General features: G+C 42.5%; 2 protein-coding genes across 15 annotated transcripts in view; one reads left to right on the forward strand and one right to left on the reverse strand.

The window, feature by feature from the left end:
• Positions 1 to 21,972, forward strand: part of LOC144785288 (uncharacterized) — an 850,769-nt gene that overhangs the window by 417,581 nt on the left and 411,216 nt on the right. The window lies entirely within an intron of this gene.
• Positions 1 to 21,972, reverse strand: part of DGKK (diacylglycerol kinase kappa) — a 556,369-nt gene that overhangs the window by 285,536 nt on the left and 248,861 nt on the right. For 2 of the 14 annotated variants that reach the window (XM_078663837.1, XM_078663831.1), the window contains exon 1: positions 10,164 to 11,717. The exons of the other annotated variants lie outside the window; for them this stretch is intronic. In XM_078663837.1, the coding sequence (XP_078519963.1) occupies positions 10,164 to 10,304 (141 nt within the window). In that variant the 5' untranslated portion in view covers positions 10,305 to 11,717. Of the gene's footprint in view, positions 1 to 10,163; positions 11,718 to 21,972 lie in introns of those variants that run through there. 14 annotated transcript variants of the gene reach the window in all.

Raw genomic sequence — 21,972 nt, forward strand, 5'->3', positions numbered from 1 at the left:
GAAGGGGCTTCACTGGCTCTCCATACACAACATAATATTGACCCAGCAATAACAATAACTCAACTGCTTTCACAAACCTTCCAGACACCTTCGCTCGTCCAGACTCCTACTTGCACACATCCCACACACACAAGAAAACAGATCTGGGCATCAAGCTTTCTCCTACATCGCTCCTAAAGCATGGAACAACCTGCTGCTACACATGAGAGCTCCCTCATCACTTCTAGAATTCTGCAGGAAGCTGAAGACCTGGCTTTTCAAGCAGCTCCACTAGCCCAAGGTGATGCTAAACTCACATCTTCTCGGGTGATGGTACGCTCTAAAATCTGCATAACACAACACAACACAACATAATATCGAGGTCTTTTGATGAACAATGGTATGTGTCATTTTCACAAATTAAATTCTGTCTTCAAAGAAATTTATGACCAAATTTCCTTCACTAAGACATGCCAGGAATTAACAAAGGAATTCTTGAAAGAGACGCAAGCCCATTTAAAAATGTTCTGCACCTTTGAGTCCTAATCAAGGTGGAGGCGGGGGGCGGGGGGGAATGTGGTCGCTTTATTGTGTTCCAATGCATGGTTAGCGTTAGAATCTTGTATTTAAGTTTGTTGGCATTTACAAACTCCTTTGGATCCCCTTTTAGAACAGAGAGGAATTTTACTAAAGAACAGTGCTGACGTAAATACTCTTTCTGGGAAGGGGAATGGAACACCACCAAATTTGGAAGAAAAAAAACACACAAAAAATGTGCATTTGTAAGAGGGATCAGTTCCCCTGTAAGGAGTTCTCCATTCAGCAGGAATGTGATCCCGGTTTGAAAGAATTTAATCAAGAATTGATTTTAAAAACAAATTAAAAAAGACATTTACATGACAACCTAGGAATCTACATGAAAATCTGCACGTACTGCAGATTTCCATGCCGATTGCTGGACATTTTTGTGAATTCCAAAATAGTAGTAAATATATACTCGAAAGTAAATGAAAATCTCTGAGTGTAAATTTACTGTTTTCCCAGTCTCCCTCCTCAGCTTTTCATAATATGCGACAGTAAATCAGATAGCTGCCCGTGTCTCTAATGCTTTCGCTGCTGCAAGTCAAAACACATAATAGGAATTTCACCCTGAACATGCTAATGTCATTTCAGCCCAGAAGTAGGCCCTTGTTTTCTAAACAGGCCTTCCCAAAATAGATTTTCCAGCATAAGGTCGATAGCTATTTTTAACTCATCGCCCCGGGGAATTCTCTGTTAAAAGCGTTCACGGCGGGATTCCCTTTTACCATCAACCCATCTGTTTGAAATTCACAAATATATTCTGTTTGTACATGTAGTTCTAAGCAAGGTTGACGTGGATGAGCAATATGAAAAAAAGGGACGCATCAATGAATTCCAGAATTATTTTATGTGTGCAGGATGGGGAGAAAATCCGATTTTTCCATTTACTATTTACAGGGCTTCTGCACGCCAAGTTGCAAACTCCAGATGGCCCATTTAAAAATCCTATTAGTCCATCAGTCGCTGCTCTGCAAATTCCATTTAATGGCTACTCAATTGAAAAGCCAGTTTCCCCATTCATGGAACAAACGGAGTCATTAAAACGAGGGAAATTAAGATAGATGAGGATAGCGCCTCGTGGTTTGCAGCGCTATGCAGAATACAGTAAATAAAATGAGCCCATTGTTTGGAATGCTAAATACGGGCACCTCATCATGCTTGTGCAGAAAGCAGTACCTCATTGCGCATACAGACCCTCGAGGTAATCTCTTGTGCAGCTAGCCTGAAGATGGGCTGTGAGGAGGATGTTGGTGACGATGCTGAGACAATTATGAGCCCCACCCATTTCAACATGTACATGACTCCCCCTTGCGGATAGCGTCAGATCCCACGAACTCAACATAATCTCCTACGCAGATGACACTCAGCTGATCCTCTCACTCACTGAGGACCCATCTAATGCCAAAACCAACTTCCTCTGCGCCATAGCCAATGTAGCCAAATGGATGAGAGACAACTGCCTCCAACTCAACTCCAACAAAACTGAAAGACTGATCTTTGGGAAGAACTCTTCTGCATGGGACCACAGCTGGTGGCCAGTATAACTCGGACCTACATCTACACAGACCAATAATGTACAAATCCTCTGCATGATCCTTGGCAGTCAACTGACCATGAAACAACAAGTCAACGCAACCGCCTCCTCCTGCTTCCACACACTTCGTATCCTCTGCAGAATCTTCATATAGATCCCACCCAACACACGAAAGACCATCACTCAGACCCTCGTCACCAACCGCCTCGACAACAGCAACGCCCTCTATGCCGGCATCTCCGCCTAACTCCTCAGAAGACTCCAGACCATACAGAACGCTGCAGCCAGGCTCATCCTGGACCTGCACAACTAAATCACATCAGTTCAAGATCCTCACGCAAGCCTGCAAAGCCCTCCATGCCCTAGGACCAACCTATATCAACCATCAACTCAACTTCCACCAACCCTCTAGACACCTGAGCTCCTCTTCACTCTATATTTATCTAATGCAATATGTGATTGCCACCTGCGGTGTAAGTGATCACCACTATGGGATCTTATTGGGTGATGTCATCATTAGGTTTTGCACATGGCTACTCGCTTCAGCAGGTGAGTGCCGCCTTCATTTGCGGGAGGGTACTGGTGGGATCTGTGAAGTGAAATCTAAAATTACCTCCTATATCTTATAATGTGAAATTTTAATAAGGATGAAGCGTATAGGGGGTAAGATTTAAAGATGAAGTGGTGATGTTGTATGGACATGCTAACTTTCCTTAGCATCACACATGGGTGGTCAACATGTTTCGGCCTTCTTTGCCGTTGCAGGTCCAGGCCTTTGTCAGGACCTTGGTGATAGTAGTCAGATCTCTTTTTGATCGTTATACTCACCATAAGTCTGATTTACTCACACATCTTCGGTATGTTCATTTGTACAGACCTGCATTAAGCCTTATGATATTAGTGGCTTTGCCTCATAGGCATTAGGTGAGGCAAGGGTCCCGTACCAACTTGGTGCAAAATGGGTTCTCGGCGCCTTCGCCTAGAATGTCCTCACAAATCCTGGATAGGGACCCATGGTCCTTACACCAGTGCAGTTCACTCTCCTTTGATTAAAAATGCTAAATCCACAGAAGCTGAGTAAACTCTCCCAGAGCTTCTATATCCCCCATTCAGGTTTCTACAAAACAAAATTGTTAATCATGAAAAAATATTTAACATCTGGACCATTAAAATGATGGACTTCTAGGGTGTTGGCATCTCTTCCGTAAGTCGCCTTTGCTTCCTCCCTTTGCCATCGTCCTTCTTCATTGCCATGGTCCTCACCTATGAGGTGACCCTCAGGGAGAACCTCAGCCCCTATCTTTCCCTCGGCATCCAACACCTTTTACTTGGCCTAATTGGGACAGATGGGTCCTTGTTCAAAGACACCATAACCACAGAGTAGGCTTTAGTGTTACTATGAATGCTCTGGGAGTACCAGCTTTCTTTTCTCCCTAGCATGATTGCTTATCACTCCAAGCTGGGAATTGAAAAGCTTGTTAACCCCATCGCTGCTGCCGACGTTCAGCGGACGTCGCGTGCACTACCTCGGTATTGCTGCGCACGTCCGTTGAACGTCGCGGCCCCGCCCGCGCAATAGAACGTTCCGCACTAGCGCGGAACGTTCAGCGCAGGCAAGGGGTTAACTGCAGAAGGGAGTTAATGCAAAGATTTCTGACATGTGTTGACCTAGAGAAAGTGGAACCAGTATTGAGACCTTCACCCCACCTTAGAGGTAGTCACTATTGGCATAGAGCTTAGGTTGTCACGGATGATATCTTAGTGTAGCTGTACCTGATGCTTGGAAGTGGTCAGCGCACATAAGCCAGAGTAGGCGTACCCACCACAGCAGGAAACTCATGTTGGTAATGTATCTCTGTATTTTACTTTCACAAACGTAAATGCCCCACTACACAGAGTGTCTGCAATATTACGCCCTCTACTGATGAACATCTCGAAGTATCATGCACGCCTCTGCAGGTGAAACAGCCTGAGAACCATGAGGTCACCGCCCACAGTCAGTTTCACCAGACATACACTGGCTCGATTATATAGCCAGTCTAGTAACGCCCCTGTATACCTTGACCATGCGTGCCACAGCATGGCAATGCAAATGTACAGCACAGAGAGAAGTACTCACCTGCCTTGTGAGTCCACTGTCGCAAGGCAGTAACATCAGAGAATTTTGGGATAAGGGATATGATTATTGCCTACCACTCAAGGAGGGTTTGTTTATTTGTTTTCAGATTGGCTTATCAATAAAACCATCTGAATGATGTGGCTCACCTCAATGAAGAGGATAAGGAAGAGAGAACTCCATGGGACATTAACCTTCATTAAACATCCTGTAAATGAGTTGTGCTTCTTCCAAACGAACAAATGTGAAGCGGTCAGGAACACTATGGGTAGGTTCCGAAAGGAGTGTGTACAATTCTAATTCCACCACAATCATTGTGCAAAATTAAACATTTTGCAATTTCATTAACTTACTAAACTTCATCATTTACCAACAATTATGCTTCAGTTGAAATATTTCAATTTTACAGAAAAAACAGCCTGCACAAACACTTTTGCTGATACACTTCTTGATAATTGACATTGTGCGTGTTTTTTATCCTGTAAAACCTCTCTTTGCAGACTATTTCGTATCTCAAATAGAAAAAACCCACTTCGGAAACAAGATGAAATTTGTGGAAATGTAACCCTGCAATTTGGGACACCCCTAGGTTCTGATCCACCATATTTATTTTAGTAGATATTTTGATGCAGCATGGATGAAATATGTTTGGGCTATTGATAATTGCGGAGAAAACCAAAAAAGAGACACATTTAGGTCTCTGTGTAGCTGCACAACCTATGAATTTAATGAATCAAATTCGTAATCCACTTTTTAATTATTCCTCAAATTTATCCATAATTCTTTAATCCTTTCTTCACACTGTTTTATTTCAATCCATTATATTCATTATCGTTCTTCTTTTACTCTTGAAAAACACACAGGAAAATCCATGTTTTCTTTTTGCCACGTTTTTATTATCAGTCACCCAATGCATTTCGGGAATTAATCCCTTCTTCGGGGGTTTTCTAAAGTACAAACAAAATAGAACCTCATTAATTGAGTAGCAAACTACTTTCATGAAAAGATCTTTATAAAGCAACAAGTAGCAAACTCGTTTTATGGAAACATCTTTTTTGAAAAAGGAACATCTCATTTTGAAAAACATCTGTTTTGAGAAAAAGCAACTGATTTTTGTCATGTATCATTATTTAAGTTCGTGCTTATACTGTCATTGTTGCTAAATTCCCCTAACTGCTACCGCTACCCATGTTGCCCTGTAGTTACTCCTGAATGTATCTCACACCCGTATTACTAGAGTCTCACTGAATTAAATGCTGTCTGTTCTTCAAAGAAACATTTACCATACCAATACAAAAGTTACTCTGAGATGCGCTTACCGTGGCACTAGGCTAATAGACCTTGCATATTTAAAAACGCTCTGCAATCTTCCCACGGATAAACTGCATACTACTCCCACGTCTTGCTTTTGTCAAAAGTTTACTGAACGCTAGTAAATCATTCAGCTTTATGACCTTGTTCGTTTCAGCTGTGGTACCACGTGACTCACTGACTCTCGCTGCACCTCTCTCTTCAACCAACGAAGCCATGTTAACCCACTAGCAACCATGTGTGTTTTTCAAGAGTAAAAGAAGAACGATAATGAATATAATGGATTGAAATAAAACAGTGTGAAGAAAGGATTAAAGAATTATGGATAAATTTGAGGAATAATTAAAAAGTGGATTACGAATTTGATTCATTAAATTCATAGGTTGTGCAGCTACACAGAGACCTAAATGTGTCTCTTTTTTGGTTTTCTCTACATTGGCAGTGCGAATGGGCGAAGCACAAAGGGCTAGCACGCCGACAATGTGTAACATGGACATTTAACATAATGATAGATAATTCAGAGGAAGAAAGAAGAAGGAAAAAGAAAGGTGTGCATCTCTCCTCCATATATGCATTTCTATTGATAATTGCCACAAATAATATTTATGAGATATATTTGCATACATGAGGCGGGTCCTTTGCAGTCATTGGTGACACCGGTATTTGGACCAGATGCTGCACTGGAGGACAACCCCTCGCAGTTACAGATGACACAAGACCTGCAGAGCCTTACACAATACCCCAAATAGGCTCCAGGCAAGATATGAACCGCCTCACCACATCTTCCTGTTTTCTGTCAGGAAATCTTCCGGTTGTACTACCCCGTTAATCCAAAGAAGCGTCACTCTGTCAATTAACAACTCATAAGCTTAACTAATGGTATTCGTTGAAGAATGCAACTGAATACTGCGAAAAAAGAAAAAAAATTGAATGGAAATCAATAAGACGAACTCCTCCCCATCACTTACCAGGGTAAAGGAACTAGAGTTGAAAAGAATAACAGTTGGCCTTTAAGCAGTTCGGGTTACCACTGCTTTGTCTCCATGGCAACTGCCTCTTCTGACAGGTATTGAAACAACAGTGTTGGGTAATACGCCTCTGATAGGCCTGTCACGGTCTCTGATCGGTATTAACATCGGTAATCTCTGAACGCCTGTCAAATATTTCTCGCTCACTTCCTCCAGTCAGGTAGTCACAATGGCTTTCAGATCACCTGTCTCCCTCGGTGCACGTGCCCGTTTACAATTCTATCTGTCTCTTTCTGTCAACGCCATGCTGCAGGGAATCCTTCTCAGCGCCTGTAGGGCAAACAGCAACGGCAGGTGTGTTTGTCCTAAATGTAGGGGGCCTCTTGCTGTAGGATAATTAATTGCCTACCTCACTCGATGTGCATGTTCTCTTCAGGAGGGGCAATGTGAACTGGATGCATACTCCTGTCGATACCCTTAAGTGGAAGCAGTGCTTAATTTGAGCCGGTGGTTTCTGGTGCTCTGCACCAACACTTAATTGTTGCACAAGCACTTAATTGTCCACACGTACTTATAACAGCTGCCACATGGTGGCGCTGTTTTTCTACTTTAGAGATGATCAGAAAAGGAATTGTTTATTAATTCAGTATGCAATAAAAAATAACTACTATCTGCCGCCCAAGCTATTTTTAGAGCTTCGAGGGCCTGGAATAGTCTGAATTGTCACACTTGTAGGAGTGTGATGGTTAGTAGTTGTGTAGGTTGTGTCATTGGCAGCGCTGGCAGTGGCAATAGGTGGTCCAAGAGGCAGAGGTCTCCTCACAAGAACCCGGGCACTTATTATTTTTTTGTGCATATTAATCAATGGGTGGAAGTGTAGGACATGGCCTAGTGGAGGTTTAGGCTTATCAGAAGCTTTGGTGAGGCTCAGATCCTAAACGTGATGGTGGGGTTTTCTGTTTTTACGGTGACACCTAGTGGTGGTTAAGGGAATCCTTATTATATGATACATAAATAGATTTAGCAGTGGCAGTGCAGGGCCCTGAAAAAAGCAGGGCCTGGGGCAAGTGGCACCCACAGGCCTCCCCCGCCTTGTGACTGCCCAGCGGGAGTCGGATAATTTACATATACCACCCACAGCACCGGGTAGGGTGGTCTTTTTTCGGCTTGCCCCTGACTGCCTGGCTGTCAATGTACATGGTGAGCGTTAAGTGATTGCCACGTATGGATGTGTGTGAGGGTGACCATGGGTACGAAGCCCAGGCGGAACACCCGGTGGGGGGGCCTTCAGGATGGCTTGATTCCCTTTGCCTTTTGAAGTGGCCCAGACCTGGCAGCTGGCATGATGCTGAGAACCCCACAGCAGGAGCAGTGAGTGGTCAGGCAAGGTCACCATTGGGATTAACGTCCATGTGGATGAGTGGGTCAGTTCTCTACCCGTTGGCTGGGATGGGGGGCCGTCCCCCGCCCTGGTAGTCAGATGCCCTAAGTTTAAAGATCACAGGTAGAAACAACAGGCATGTCTGCCCCTTTATGAACACCTTATTTTAGTTTACATAATTCAAGATATCTCACTGTAGACATTGCAATTTCTCCTGACAACTTTGGCCTGATGTGGTCCCTGGCTTAATTTAAAAAACAAACAAAAAAAACACATAAATGCCAGTGACCGCTGTTTGTCGCTTTCAGTGCTGCCAATTACAGTAACAACACAACTACTACCCATCACACCCCACCATGTTGGCATACTATCATAAGTGCCAGTGCTGACAATTAAGTGCCGGTGATGAAGATTGGAAAGCACCGGCTGAAATTAAACATGGTGTGGTCAATCGAGATGCTGCATGTGATCTTGACATGGTGACTGTGTGAAAAACGGGTGCGCTTCTCCATTCTATGGTAGTGCAATGTCACTAAAGGGGGGCATAATTCGACCTGCAAATTTGAGCCCTAACCAGTCCCTGGCACTGATGTTCCTACCTCTGAGGTCAGGAGTCGCAAATGCAGTACAGGGGGTTGCAAGGGAGAGGTCAGAGGTTGCAGCTGCGACCCCTGGTGACCCCTAAATGAAGTCCATGCGTAGCCCTTGCTGACTCATAATGACACTGAAACGTGCAAATGCGTGCAGTAAGTTTGGAGGCATTTTGGAATGTTAACTATGTAGGAGGAGAGAGTGAACAAAGAACGTTTATGTACAAAGTCTCTTGCTAGCCAATTATCTATAATGTGATGGAAGTGACACACCTGTATGACGTTCTAGGATATGATGCATACCATTTATTGTGGGTGCAATTTAAATGTTGTCCAAGCTGACAAACTTTGAACCGCACATGTCCACTACTCCCATTTGCATCTCACATCTTCCTTTTACTAATCCAACTGAGATATCAAGAGCACAAGTTAGCAAATTTACTACAACTAATTCACAAGAAAAAAGAAAGAGCATATGACTAATCTGCTACCTATTTCACTCTAACCTTGGGTCCCAGAGTGGCGTGTGACTCGCCACAAAGCACATCAGTGCCTTGCCAGAAGCTATACAAATACAATTTACAATGACAATAAATGCCAATAAATGCCAGCTTTGAAAAACGTCATCAGTGTGTGACAACTATCAGAAAAAATATGTTGAGGCGCTACTTTTTCACCCCAAAAATTTTTGGGGGGACCAAGTTCTTCACAAGAAGTAGGTTTTTGAGAGTAGTTGAGTAAAAACCCTACATTTGTGCGATTTTCATCCCACAAGTTTTTAAAAAAATATTTTGAAATATACAAAGATAAAGTCTTCACAAATTCTGAGAAAGAAGTAAAGTGTTTGCAATTTCACATAATCCTACAGGCAGTTAAGTGACTAACATGTTTTGACCATTTATCCACTCATTCTTGCTCTCTATTCTGTGTGATTCAGGAAAACATGCTAATTAGCTTGGTCTGGTGGCTCAGTGGATACATTCATCCACTCCAACAATCTGTGTTTCTCCTGATAAACACCGGTTTGAATCCCATCTAGTGTACTAAGCCTTAGCTGTATCTGAGGGTGATCAAATGAGTACCAATGAGTTGGGTATCAATAAATATCTCTTGCTCAGAGCCATGAGGCAGTAAGAGGTAAACATACACTTTACATATGTACATTTTATGTTTATTTAGGACTTTAGAAATTAATGAACGTTTACTCTCTAGTTAATGAGGACCCTTCATTTGGTTATAAAGTGCTTAATTTGTGAAAGCATAAGTGCCAGGGCATAAAGTTTTGCTCCGAAGCCTGCGGCTGGGGCTATCGAATGCTGGGGTTGCCGAATATCAAACCTGTGTAGTCCAGATTCGACCTCATCCATCTATAATCCACCACCAGACACTCCCTGCCTCTTTACTTCACTCTTGCAGATTCTTTTTCATCCCTGCTTTCTCCCTTTCTCACTTTTGTGCTTTTTCTTCTCTCACTCTACCGTTTTGTTTTTCTCAATCTTGCTCTGGGTCAAAGTTGGAGGTGAACAAATAAGTGGTAGTCCCCAAAAATGAGCGGTGTTGGACCCCGCCTGCATTCACTGGCTCAGATTTAGCACAGGTTATCTCATGGTGAATGTGGTAGGCGCCCCTGAGATACACGCCTTCACTAACTCACTTTATCACTTGTATTCTCAATATTTGGACAACCAGTCCACACACCTACCTGCTCATTACTTAATCCACATCCGCGATCCGGTTCTCTCTTCTCCTCAGACACTTCTCTTAATGGAAGTATATTCTGAAAATGCGCTTTTTGAAATGTCACACCATTGCTTCCACTCAGTAATGATAACAGAACGGGCATACCTCAGCGGTGCAGGTAGTAAATGTTTCCTGGAAATTATTGTAGGCTGATCTTCATTTGTTGGAAGCAAAATCCTACTGTAAAGTTGAGTTAAATTTGACCAGGGTCTCTCAGTTTTACCACTGAAGTACTCTGTCTACATGGAGGGGCAGCGGCACCAAGGAGTAACTGAAATCAGAGTGGAGTCAAGAATCTGGACTCTAGTTGCCCAAGCATGACGTCTCCCAGGAGGTTCCTTCGGTAGGACCAAGAGTCAAGAACTGGAACTCCACAAACCAGGTATGCTCTCTGCTGGGGTGGTTCTTCGGCAAGATCAAGACGCGTCAGGGAATTGGACTGCAGAGCCCCAAGTATGATGTTCCAACAGGCTCCGTTCAGCAGAACGAGGAAAAGTCAAGAGCAGGTCCAAGTATGCTGTCTACAGGGAGCTTTCTTCGGCAGAACGAGAGTCAAGTGCAAGCCCGAGTATGCTGTCTCTTGACGTGTTTCGGCGGCACAAGGAGAAAAGGTTCAGAACAGGCCAAAGTATGCTGTCTCTTGACGTGTTTCGGCTGCACAACGAGGAAAGGCTCAGGACAGGCCAAAGTATGCTGTCTCTAGACGTGTTTCGGCGGCACAAGGAGAAAAGGTTCAGAACAGGCCAAAGTATGCTGTCTCTTGACGTGTTTCGGCTGTACAACGAGAAAAAGCTCAGGACATGCCCAAGTATGCTGTCTCTTAGGGGGTTTCTTTGGCAGAATAAGAAAGAGCGAACAGCAGGTCCAATATGCTGTCACCCAGGTGGTTTCTTCGGCACAAAGAGATGGAGTCAAGGACAAGCCCAAGAATGCTGTTCACCAGGAGCTCCAGGCAGAGTTGAGTATAAACTGCTCAGGATCACGTATGCCGTCTTCTGCAAGGTTTCTTCAGCCGGGCCAGCAGAGCGGAGAGATGGCCAACCCTTAGCCACACCTGGAATTGCGCATACTGTTGAGAGAACCAGCACGTTTGACTGCAGCGAGCATCAAACACGGAATGGCTGGTAAATTCAAAGCTGTGACATTGTGTCCTGGAACCAACCTCCAATCAGCTTTGCTGCCAGCCTGGTTTCGACACTGTTGTCAATGGGAGGATGGCTTGGCGCGTGCATGACTCACTTCTGATGTATCTGGCTTGCATTTGACAAAGCGCCATGCTATTTCAGTTGGCATTGTCACTAGGCTCGGACTCTGGCCCAACAGGAGCTAAAAAAAGATCTCGGGAGCAGCCAGTCGAAGGGCTGTTGGAAGCCTCGGTATTTACTCTCCTTCAGGGCGGGGTGCGCCATTCTGCCACACACAAAGTTGCTGCACCCGCGCTAAAAAAAGAAAGCCGCCCAGCCGCTCACTTTCTGAAGGCTGATCAAAGCGCGTCACCGCCACGTCTTCAAGTGACAACTGGGGCACCGTGACTTCCTGGAGAGGAGCGCGCGCAGCAGCGTGACCGCACGGCACGTCTGGGCCCCTTCCCGGCAGGGCCGATCCCCCGTAGAAAAAAATACAAGCAGGCATGGCCCGGCCTGTGGTTATTGCAGCTCAGGCCACGGATATACAAAAATATTACAAAATAGCCGACCGTTCGGCTCTCTGGTAAAAAAAAAAGTGGGTCAGTGTTCACCAGGATCCCCCTTTGAAGCAAGGGGCATGTTTTTAGATGAACTGTGTATGAAGGTCAGCCAAGATATTTTGGTACACATTCAAAACCCAGCATATTCTTAAAAATAATTCAAATGTAGCTGTACTCTCCGCCACGTAACGCCGACGAGAGGCAGGAAAGTAATTTGTAAATAGAAGAAAAACTTCGTTCACCTGCTCATCTTTTTGTGTTACATAAGCTGCACTTTTTTTCCAGGTCTTCAGTTTAGAATCAACAGACATCTCACGGCGGATACAGAGCATGTGGATTATGTAAATATCGAGAACTGCAAACAAGACCGTTTGCCGTAGCTTCTATTATTGCATAACAGATCTTATTATTTGCATCTGAATTTGATAAATTATAAAGTTAAAAATATATCAAGTAATGACGTAGTAGAAAGTAATGCTCAAGGCGCAGTACCTAAATAAGACACTCACGCTTTTTTCCCCCTACTACATAAGGGGTCCTGGGAATTGATGCGAAATTCCTGGAGCTGACAAGTTGGCTCAGGAAGTTGCTCACTGCTGACATTTGTTGTGATATGCAGGTCATATGTTTGAATCCCAGGAAGAGTAACAACCTTTCATTCGTCCAGGGTAAGTAAATTGAGCCCGATTATTTTGGAAATGGTAGAATTTACAACAGTTAGAAATTGCAGAAGCATGCTGTGCTGTTTATTGGTATTGATTTAACCACATTTTTTATTATATTATCATCAGAACATATTGAGACTACAATTACTCTTTGTATGACTTCAGGATCGTTGGCCAGTGTGTAGCTATGATTCTTAAAAAGAAGTGACAGTGCATATGTTTAGTTGAGATGAAATGCAATGACCAATTCTGACACGTGTTTCACTTCTTTTTGGCCACTGGTTAGTACAGTAGTTTACAAAGCCCTATGTGACATGTATCACTAAATTGAAGTGGCATAACCCAACATATCAAGCAATTTACCTTGCTCATAGATTCATGAGGAGGAGCAAAACAGGTGTCAGCACATGAATTAATCATTACATTTCATCTTACCCAAATATGCATATGATGATTTCATTCAATAATCATAGTGACACACGGGCCGTAAACCCAGAAGGCATATAAACAGAGTGAGTCCAGAATCAATAAGTTCTAAACCTCTATAGAATCTTGGTTTTCTAGTTTGGCCAGCTCCAGCAGGACCCAAGGATACAATGACACAACTTTAATTACTACAGGTTGTTCTACTCTGTACTAACCAAACTGACCCACTCAGCAGATATAAGCACAATTTATTGTTATTTGCCATGTCACCTTTAGCTACAGCTTTCACTGTGTGCAGCTGGAGCAATGGCCCTTTGCCTTTCAGCTGGAGGGGGAGACAATGGATGACTAAGCCACTCTCCTCGCCAAAAACGTCTGGGGTTATTAACACTGCAGCACAGTGGAGGTAGGTAGACTAATACATTTACAGCGAGATCAGACCCACGGGTCTAGCTTGGCTCTAAGACCCCGCGCATGAGCCGAACCATGAAAATTTGGCATGTAAGCGTGCAATAAACCTCAGGTAAAAATTTGATAAATTCTCTTCAAAACACAAACAAGGGCATTTCTGTAATATACAGAAGCTTTTGACCTCCGTACATCAGGGTATATCACTGCATTGAGCGGCATTTATTAAAAGTGATAGGTTTTAAACATGAACTTAGAAATATTCATGTCCCTTGCACTGACGACTATGTCACTATGGAACTAAGTGGCAAGTCAGTTTTCAGGTGCATCTAATTTGTGGTCTATATTCTTATTATACATGGAGCAGCATTATAATGTATTAAGTCAAATACAAGAGATGTTTATGCAGTGTAGTAGTGCAAATTCTTAACTCACCTATTAGAAGGTGCTCTTGTATGTGGCAATGAAATAAAAGGATGCTTTGTGTCTCTTTGCGTCCAGCCCTTAACATTTACTTCATTCCCACAAATATTGGAGAACACAAATATATTTTGATAGGATTTAATATTCTAACTTTAGCCCAATATTCACTTGTGAAAGTTAATAATGGCGGGGGACCTTAACGACACAAGAGATAAGTTCTGAGGAAAATCACAGATAGCCGGTAGAATAGACCTAAAAATTATCCTTTTTTAGAATAAGCAACAGGATAACGTCATTTTCTGGCAAACATTTACCAGACTCTCCATATGATGTTTAAATGTAAGGGTGCCCCCAGATATACTGGAAAATTCCTCATAGCACACACCCAACAGTAGTCGTGTATTAGATCACCAACCCTCGACCAGCATGTCTCCTCCTTTGAAATACTACAGAAAAATGAGAGTGAGCAATGGCAACTGAGTTTTCTACTGAACCTATAAGTACCCGAGGTCACAAATTACTAACATTAGCAGCTGTTGGGTGGGCACCACTTTTGCACACCTCAAATGGTCTCAAGCTTCAAAAACCAGGTTGCAAGAATCATTTATTTACTATTACCATTGAAAATAAGGACTCTGCTTCCGAGCAGAATACAGCTGTTTTCAAAAGCAAAATCCTAGGTTGTACAAAAGCAGTGTAGGTAGCCAAAGAGAGGTTCCAAGCAAAAAGGTGGGAACACATAAAACTTTAGAAAGCAAAAAGGGGAATCCACTTGCAAGCAGGAAATTGTAAGACCTCTTAACAATAGCACACGCCGAGAAAATTCTACATCAACCTCTTAGTGGTCAGAGCAAGCTATTCTTACTGTAAAGGCCTGATTGATTCCTTTAATCTGATATGTCGCACTAACATTTGTTGGTGATATGGTTGTTGGGCTGCAAAAACTGATTAGTAACAGTCTGATTAACTCAACATTCACTGAGGGGTTCCTAGCATGGTCTGCATTCGGGATGCAGCATTAATCAAATATTGTTATAGGTCAAGAACTGCATGGCAGGGGACCCTGAAGAAGTTATTCTGGGAAGAGACTCCAAAGAGAAGAAGGCTGGACCAAGCATACAGAAACAATCTTGGAATGCATAGGGATATGACAAAACTGAGTAAATCCTTCACTCATTTCAGAGAAACAGCGGTGGAAAAGCAGAGATCTATTGCATTCAACAGACCTTGAAAAAAATAATGAACTGAAAAAAGCCAAACTCTTATTGGCAGGTGACACTTTGCCAAAACCGCAGCTATTCGTATTCGGAAACTATGAAAACTGATACGGGCGTAAAATTGTTAACATTTATATTCTTTCTAATTCCCATATTATATCCCATGACACACTTGATAAAAGCAAGATTGCAAAGGCAACCTCTTGTGCTGCGATTATCAGGAATCATTACTTTATCTTATATTCATCTGCCTCTGTATTAATTAACCTCATGTAAAACTACTGAAACCGCTCTTATGCAATATAAGGAAATCAAAATGATAGATGAAGCAAGGCTATGTTTGGTGGATCTAATCAACAGCTGATAGGAGAAATCACAAAAATCACGGCTTTGACTTCTAGCAAAGAATAAAGGGCCTAAAGTACAAATGGTTTAGCATTCACAAACACTCAGATTCGGTAAGGTAAATCAGAGAGTTTGCGAACGCTAAAAACATTTTTTTAATGTACTAATCCCATTTACGACTCGGAAAAAAAACCCAGAATTATTAAAGAGGTTTTTGAAACTGTATGGAATGACTATTTGTAAATGGCGTGTTAAGGGCATCGCTACCAAATACAGATGGGATGTATTAATGTTTTGTGACTAAAATCTGGTCGCAAAACATTAATAATTTACGACCAATTCAAAAGAGTTGGTAAGCCATCCACAAATGGGATTTTGTGAATGTTGAAAAGAACATATATGGGACCACTATCTACTTCTAGAAACGTTTTTTGTAACCTTTCCCTTTGTTTTTAAACTTGTCCCATTTTCCTTTAAGGAAAAAAATGTTGCATTACAAAAAAATTGCTTAATTTAAAAGCAATCACAAACAAGTGGGTCTGTTGCCCCCAGCAGGCCATCATTCTCAGGATTGCAATCATATTGAGCCGCAAATAGTGACCTCACTCATGAATATTGATAAGGTAGGTCGAGTTGTGAATCACTGTATTGTGTATTTTGTGAAATGACCTATTAGTAAAAATGAATATTCATGAAATATTTTGGTGAACACTTTCAATGCTCGTCACAACTTTTCAGGGAATGTGCATATCATTAACTATTCGAAAAAGCATAATGATAAGTTATCTGAACAAAATGTATGTAGTTATGCTGCATAGGTCACACCTTTATGATGCAGAACATCCAATAATAAAACCTGAAGCCATGTTGTTGCACGGGTGGGTGCAGGGGCAAATTAAAGGTCATAAAACAAGATTTCCAAAATAATTTTTCAATTGCACACCTTGCGATTCGTAAAATAACTGAGTATGTGACCTCAAAATACCTTTTTCTAATGTGCAAACGCGCTCCATGAGTTATATATACTTTTCCAAATCGTCTGATTGGCTTCCAACAACATTAGAATAATGTTGCTGGTGGCCACTACAGGACTCAGGGACTTAGTCCTCTGCCCTGATGTAAATAAAACACAATAATAGAAGGGGGCAAGACGTACTGCACAGGGTTTCTATTGACGGGGATGGCGAGGACGTGGAGGTAAGAGAGACGATGGGGAGGAGGAGGCAGCCCGGAGACGCCACAGCAATTAAGTGCCTTTTTATTTTTTATAATTAAATTAGGGAGGGTGGAGGGGAGCGGAGGGGAGTTGTTTTCCAACTCTGTGGAACTCCATGTAGTGGCACTACACTAGCTCCTCCTGGGCTTACATGTCACGAGTGATGTATTATTAGAGGTCATAAGCAGTGCATTGCAGGGCACAAGCCATAGTAAGCCCTGCTAACTATGATTGGTGAATTTCTGTTTCTTTACTTCAAAATGTTAATGTTGTCACTGACCTATTCACCTAACTATAACGTTACTATAACCTGTGAATTTTTAAGGTTTTCTTTAAACAAAAACAGTTCTTTTTATCACACCTAACTATAATGTTGCTTTAACCTTTGTTTTTTTATTGAATAGATGTGTATATCTCAAAAGAATGCTCTTTCATGCTTAGATTGATGTATAACTTATGCAAAGAGTAGGGACGCCTTGGAAGTTGCCAAGCTTTAGGTGGAGAGCAGCTCCTTTGTATAGTACACTCTACAACACCACTGACACCCCAAATCTACTAAGCTCAAATGTCTATTTTTCTAGCAGCGTTGGAAAGTGACAAAGCTTTTTGCATGTTTACAGCAAAGTCTTTAGGTGTAGAATTAGCAAGTGGCAACCACGCCGAGCTGAAAAATGACAAAAGTCCTTCACCTCTGCAGGCACACTACTACAGCTGTGGATTGGTAAAACACCATCCAAGCCAACCTGGAATGAATAAAAGCCACCACAGGAGCGCTTTAATGGCAACAAGTATCCAAGAAGTCTTTCGCTGGCTAACCAAGCAAAAGATTTGGTAGTCTTCGTAGTTTCTCGATTGTCCTTAGAAATCAAAAACACTCAGGGCCTTATTACAATGTTGGGTGGACTTTTATCGGCCGGACACCGTTGCGGAGAGGCCCGCCCGACATCAGGTCGGCGGTTCTGACGGCAGTATTTTGATGTGACCGCCCATGGTGTGGTCGCAAACCTCCATTTCTCAATGGATCCTTGAGCAGTGGGCGGAAAAGGCCAGCAGCACAAGCTTCCATTGAGAAATGGAAGTTTTGCAACATCCATGCACCATTTGGCAGGCAGTATGCGGAGCCTGCCACACGGTGCACGGATGTTTAGGGGGCACCATTGGTGCCCTCCAGACCCCATTGAGGAGGGCCAGGGTGGAAGGGGGCTGCTAGGGGCCCCCAATGTCACTTTCTGACAGTCTTTCAATGGCAGAAAGGCCAACATGGAATGACTGTCGGAAACCGACATCATAATCCCAACTGTGGAGCAGCCGTCATTAAGAATTTATGTGGTCTGTCTGACAAACACGTCAGAATCCCCCCGCAAGTTTACCTCTGACCGTCATCCTAATACGGCGGTTGGACTGTAAACTACAATGTCGGGCGGAAAGCCTCCAACCACTGGTCGGAGGTTTTCTACCTGATATCGTAATGAGGCCCTCAGTAATGTTTTGAAGAATCAGACACATCCAAATGTAATGGACCAACTTTTAAGACTTGAAGCAGGGGCAACGGGTGATTCAAGCTGCAGTGGCCACCTGACAAGAGCCCTAGTACTTATGTTTTTTACAAACTTAACACTGTCAGGAGGCTGGGCAGAATTCCTGGGTATTTGTGATACATTCACAAAGCCGTAGAGCTTTGGTAACAGGATTTGTCAGTAAACAGCATCTGAGGTCAGTGGATTACCAACCGCAAGCTCATGTCTTCCCATAACCCCAAATAACCAACATTCTTCCTTGAGAACGCTGTGAACACAACAATTCATTTAATGGGCAAAATATATGTAGAATTTAAAGCAGAACATGTCTAGGGTAAGGTTGCTTACATTACCACTCACACTACACATAATCCCTTTTATGGGAAAAACAAAACACATAAGCATGAATAATGTACAATAGCAAATTGTCTAATTTCATTCAGCCAATCTCTTACTTTCCACAATGTGTGCATTTCTTGTTTCTCACTTTCTTGCACTTCCATCCATTCCTCACTATAAGTCTATCTGTCTTCAGTACTTAGTTACATAAACATACACTGACCCAGGTCATTTTCTGGGATGACACTGCAATAATCTTGCACAGTGATCACACAACCAACATTATTCTTTTCACATTTGATCATCGATTTCTTTCATGGGAATAGACGTCCCACGCGAAATAAATCACTATCATCAGGTATGTATTTCATATCATTCTCAAATTCTTGCAAATGCATAGATAAACTTCTGATTCTGGAAGAAGCTCTTATCAAATTTCATTGGTCAGCTATTTGGTATGGGTTGTTTTTTATTACACCCAAGACTAATTTGTTCCCCCAAAGTACTTCCAAAAATGGTCATGGGCCTATACAATATGCAAGTGTTTCTCTGTTACCGAGTACTTTTCCTTGATCCTTGATAGTGAGCACGATGCAAATGTAACTACAACTTCTTTATCAGTTGGATTGACCTATGTAAGAACCAACCCAGATCCTCTGCTATGGGCCTATGTGGTGGCTGTGGTTTTAACCTAGGGTTAAATCCTCATAGACTTGGAGCTTTACAAATTGCATTCTTGATTTCCTCAAAACTCTGTTGAGAGACCCCTCGAATTTTAATTTTTCAGTAATGCCCTCGTGATGAGTTTCTTTTGATAAGTTTTGAATTAAACTTTACAATACCAGGGAAAGATTTGAATTACTCTTTTTATCCGCAGTGCTGGGGCATTTCTAGTGGCTTATTGTAACACTTTTTATTGCAGCTTGATTCCACTTCAACTGTTCTCATGACTCCAACATGTGAGCTTGTGCTTGCCGAATTTGCACTTACTGATTCCTGCAGTCAAGCATTTTGTCTCAGGTACCTCCAGTACCTTGCTTAAACTTGTTCACCATGTTCATTTTTCATTTCTGGACATTGCCTTTATGTTGCTTGAAGACAGGAAAAGCCTAGCATTTCGCCAAATAATTCAGACATCAATCTTTGAAAAATAGCAGCCACTGAAGCCAGCTCAGATGGCATGTGGCAGAAATGAAAAGGTGTCATAAACACTGTTAATGCTTTGCTTTCAGGATGTAAACAAACCTGTTCATAGTCAGAAGATAAGCCAAGGGTGAAAAACTATTTCATGCCTCTAGTCAACATAACATTGAATCAGTCTTGGGGAGGTGAAACTAGTCAACCATAATTTTATTACTTAAACCTCTGAGGTCAACACAGAACCTTACTTTCTCATTCACATTTTGTGAATCATGGGAGTGGCAATGGATTTCAAAGTAATTATGTGTGCAAACCCATTACGTTTACCAATCCCTTTCTCAATAACCTTTGGTACTTGCTTGCAACCCAGGCCCCAGTATGAACTGTCACACACGGCAATCACTTAGTCAGCACTATTTGGGACATTCAATAATTGTTTGTCCCTCCACCCCAAAATTGATAGTGCTTCCTTAGAAATATAAAGCTTACAAATAGCTTTTATTTTTAAATCTAATAAGTAAAGGTCTAAAACCAGAAATGTAAGTGTTCACCTGTGTAACCCTCAGGATTAATGCCAGCAGGTTAAAGGTGTCTCCCAAAATGCTTTGTACTATAATGGTGCATCATGAACTGGAGTCTGCCACAACTAGCACTGGGATGCTTTCAAAGGTTATCCAGTAAACATAAACAAATGGCCCGACAGGTTCTATTTCGTGCAAATAGAACCTGTCGGGCCATTTGTTTATGTTTATTAGATTGTAGAGGTCCAGGCCAGACAGTGACAGGACCCGAGCCTTTTTTTGTTTTCCCCGTTCAAAAGTTATCCTGCACAGTGGTTTATGGGAATATTCTACATGATCTTTAATATTCAGAACAGCATTGTGTTTGTTGTCCATTTTACTCATCAATGAATCACCGTCATCCTCTGTTATGTTATGTTATGTTAACAATTTCTTATAGAGCGCACGTATACACCGAGAGGTTTCATGGCGCTGAGTCTAGCATGTGCCGGGGCCAACAGAAGTTACACGTGGGCCTGTGTGAATAGCCAAGTTTTGAGCAGCCCCCTGAAGTTTAGAAGATTGTTACAGGACCATATTTCCAATGGAAGGGAGCTCCAAAGTCTGGGGGCCAGAGTCGCAAACCTGCGTCCGCCCTGGCGTTGAAGTTTGAAGGAGGGGGTGGCCAGGAGATGGAGGTTGGTAGAGCAGAGGTTGCAACACACGTGTTGTTCTCGGTGATGCATGAATCTTTGTATTTCTTGTTCTTTCTTTCTACCCATTGAAAAGTGCTGTATGAGGCCACACTTAGACCCTCAGCACTGTATGCAGGATACTTTCAAAGCTGAAGTGAGCACTGAGGACTTCTGCATTAGTAAAAGGAATGGCCACCACTCCTTGCTTGTTGGAAGTCTTTCTTTGGCTTATCCCACTCTACTTACAGATCTGTCTTCCCTTCATAAATTGTGTTCACATAGTCACTCACAGCACACTGTCTTTGTGTAGGGCCGTCTTGGCGCATCTTTAGACAGTTCTGCTTTTTTAACTATTGGTGTAAGAGGAGAGTTTCCCCCAATCCAGAATCTTTCTTGGATACTTCAATTTTATGACTGCATAACATCTTGGTCGTGTATGAGTTTCTCTTGAAACATTCCGAAATTGCAGTTGATGGCCAATTTCTTTAAGCCGAAACCTAAAACAAAATCTTATTCTACATGTGCTACACTCATTTTCATTGATGTGTTGTTCAACAGGACGTTTGTTTATAGTGTTTAGTATAGTTGCACTCCCAAAAAAAAACACCAGTATTCTTCCTCACACACTTGTGCTCTGTACCGTCACGCTCTGCCACGGCTAACAAGGGCCGGCTTTAGGGCGTGCGACTGGTGCGGCTGCACTGGGCGCTGACCTGAAGGGAGGCACTGATTTTAGCGGGGAGGGGGTTGTTTAGCAATAACTTGCTAAAAGCACCTTCTACCGAGTTCCTTGTGTATCCAGCTTTCAGGCAGCAATAATGTCAAGATAACTTGTGATTAATGTCCAGTTTGGTCTGTTGGATGCTTTGATTTGCCAAAAAGTCACGCTGGGGGTTTATATACCTGCTGCAAAGAAAAAATCTGTATTTTATGTGGATAGCTGAATGGATTAGTAAAGCCGGCATTTACCAGTATGGGTCTGATTTAGATCTTGGTGGATATCCCGTCCACCGTATAACAAGTGCTGTATGATATAATGCACTTGTAATACGGCAGAGCGGATATTGGTCAAGTTTGTGATGGAGTATCCCATCCGCCAAGATCAAAATCAGGTCCTATGTGAGAGCTGGGCTATGGAGAAATGAGGGGCACTTTGGCTGGGTGGTAGTGAGGGGATCCGAGGAGGAGTTCAT

The sequence above is a fragment of the Lissotriton helveticus genome, chromosome 10 (assembly GCF_964261635.1).
Source record: "Lissotriton helveticus chromosome 10, aLisHel1.1, whole genome shotgun sequence".
Taxonomy (NCBI): domain Eukaryota; kingdom Metazoa; phylum Chordata; class Amphibia; order Caudata; family Salamandridae; genus Lissotriton; species Lissotriton helveticus.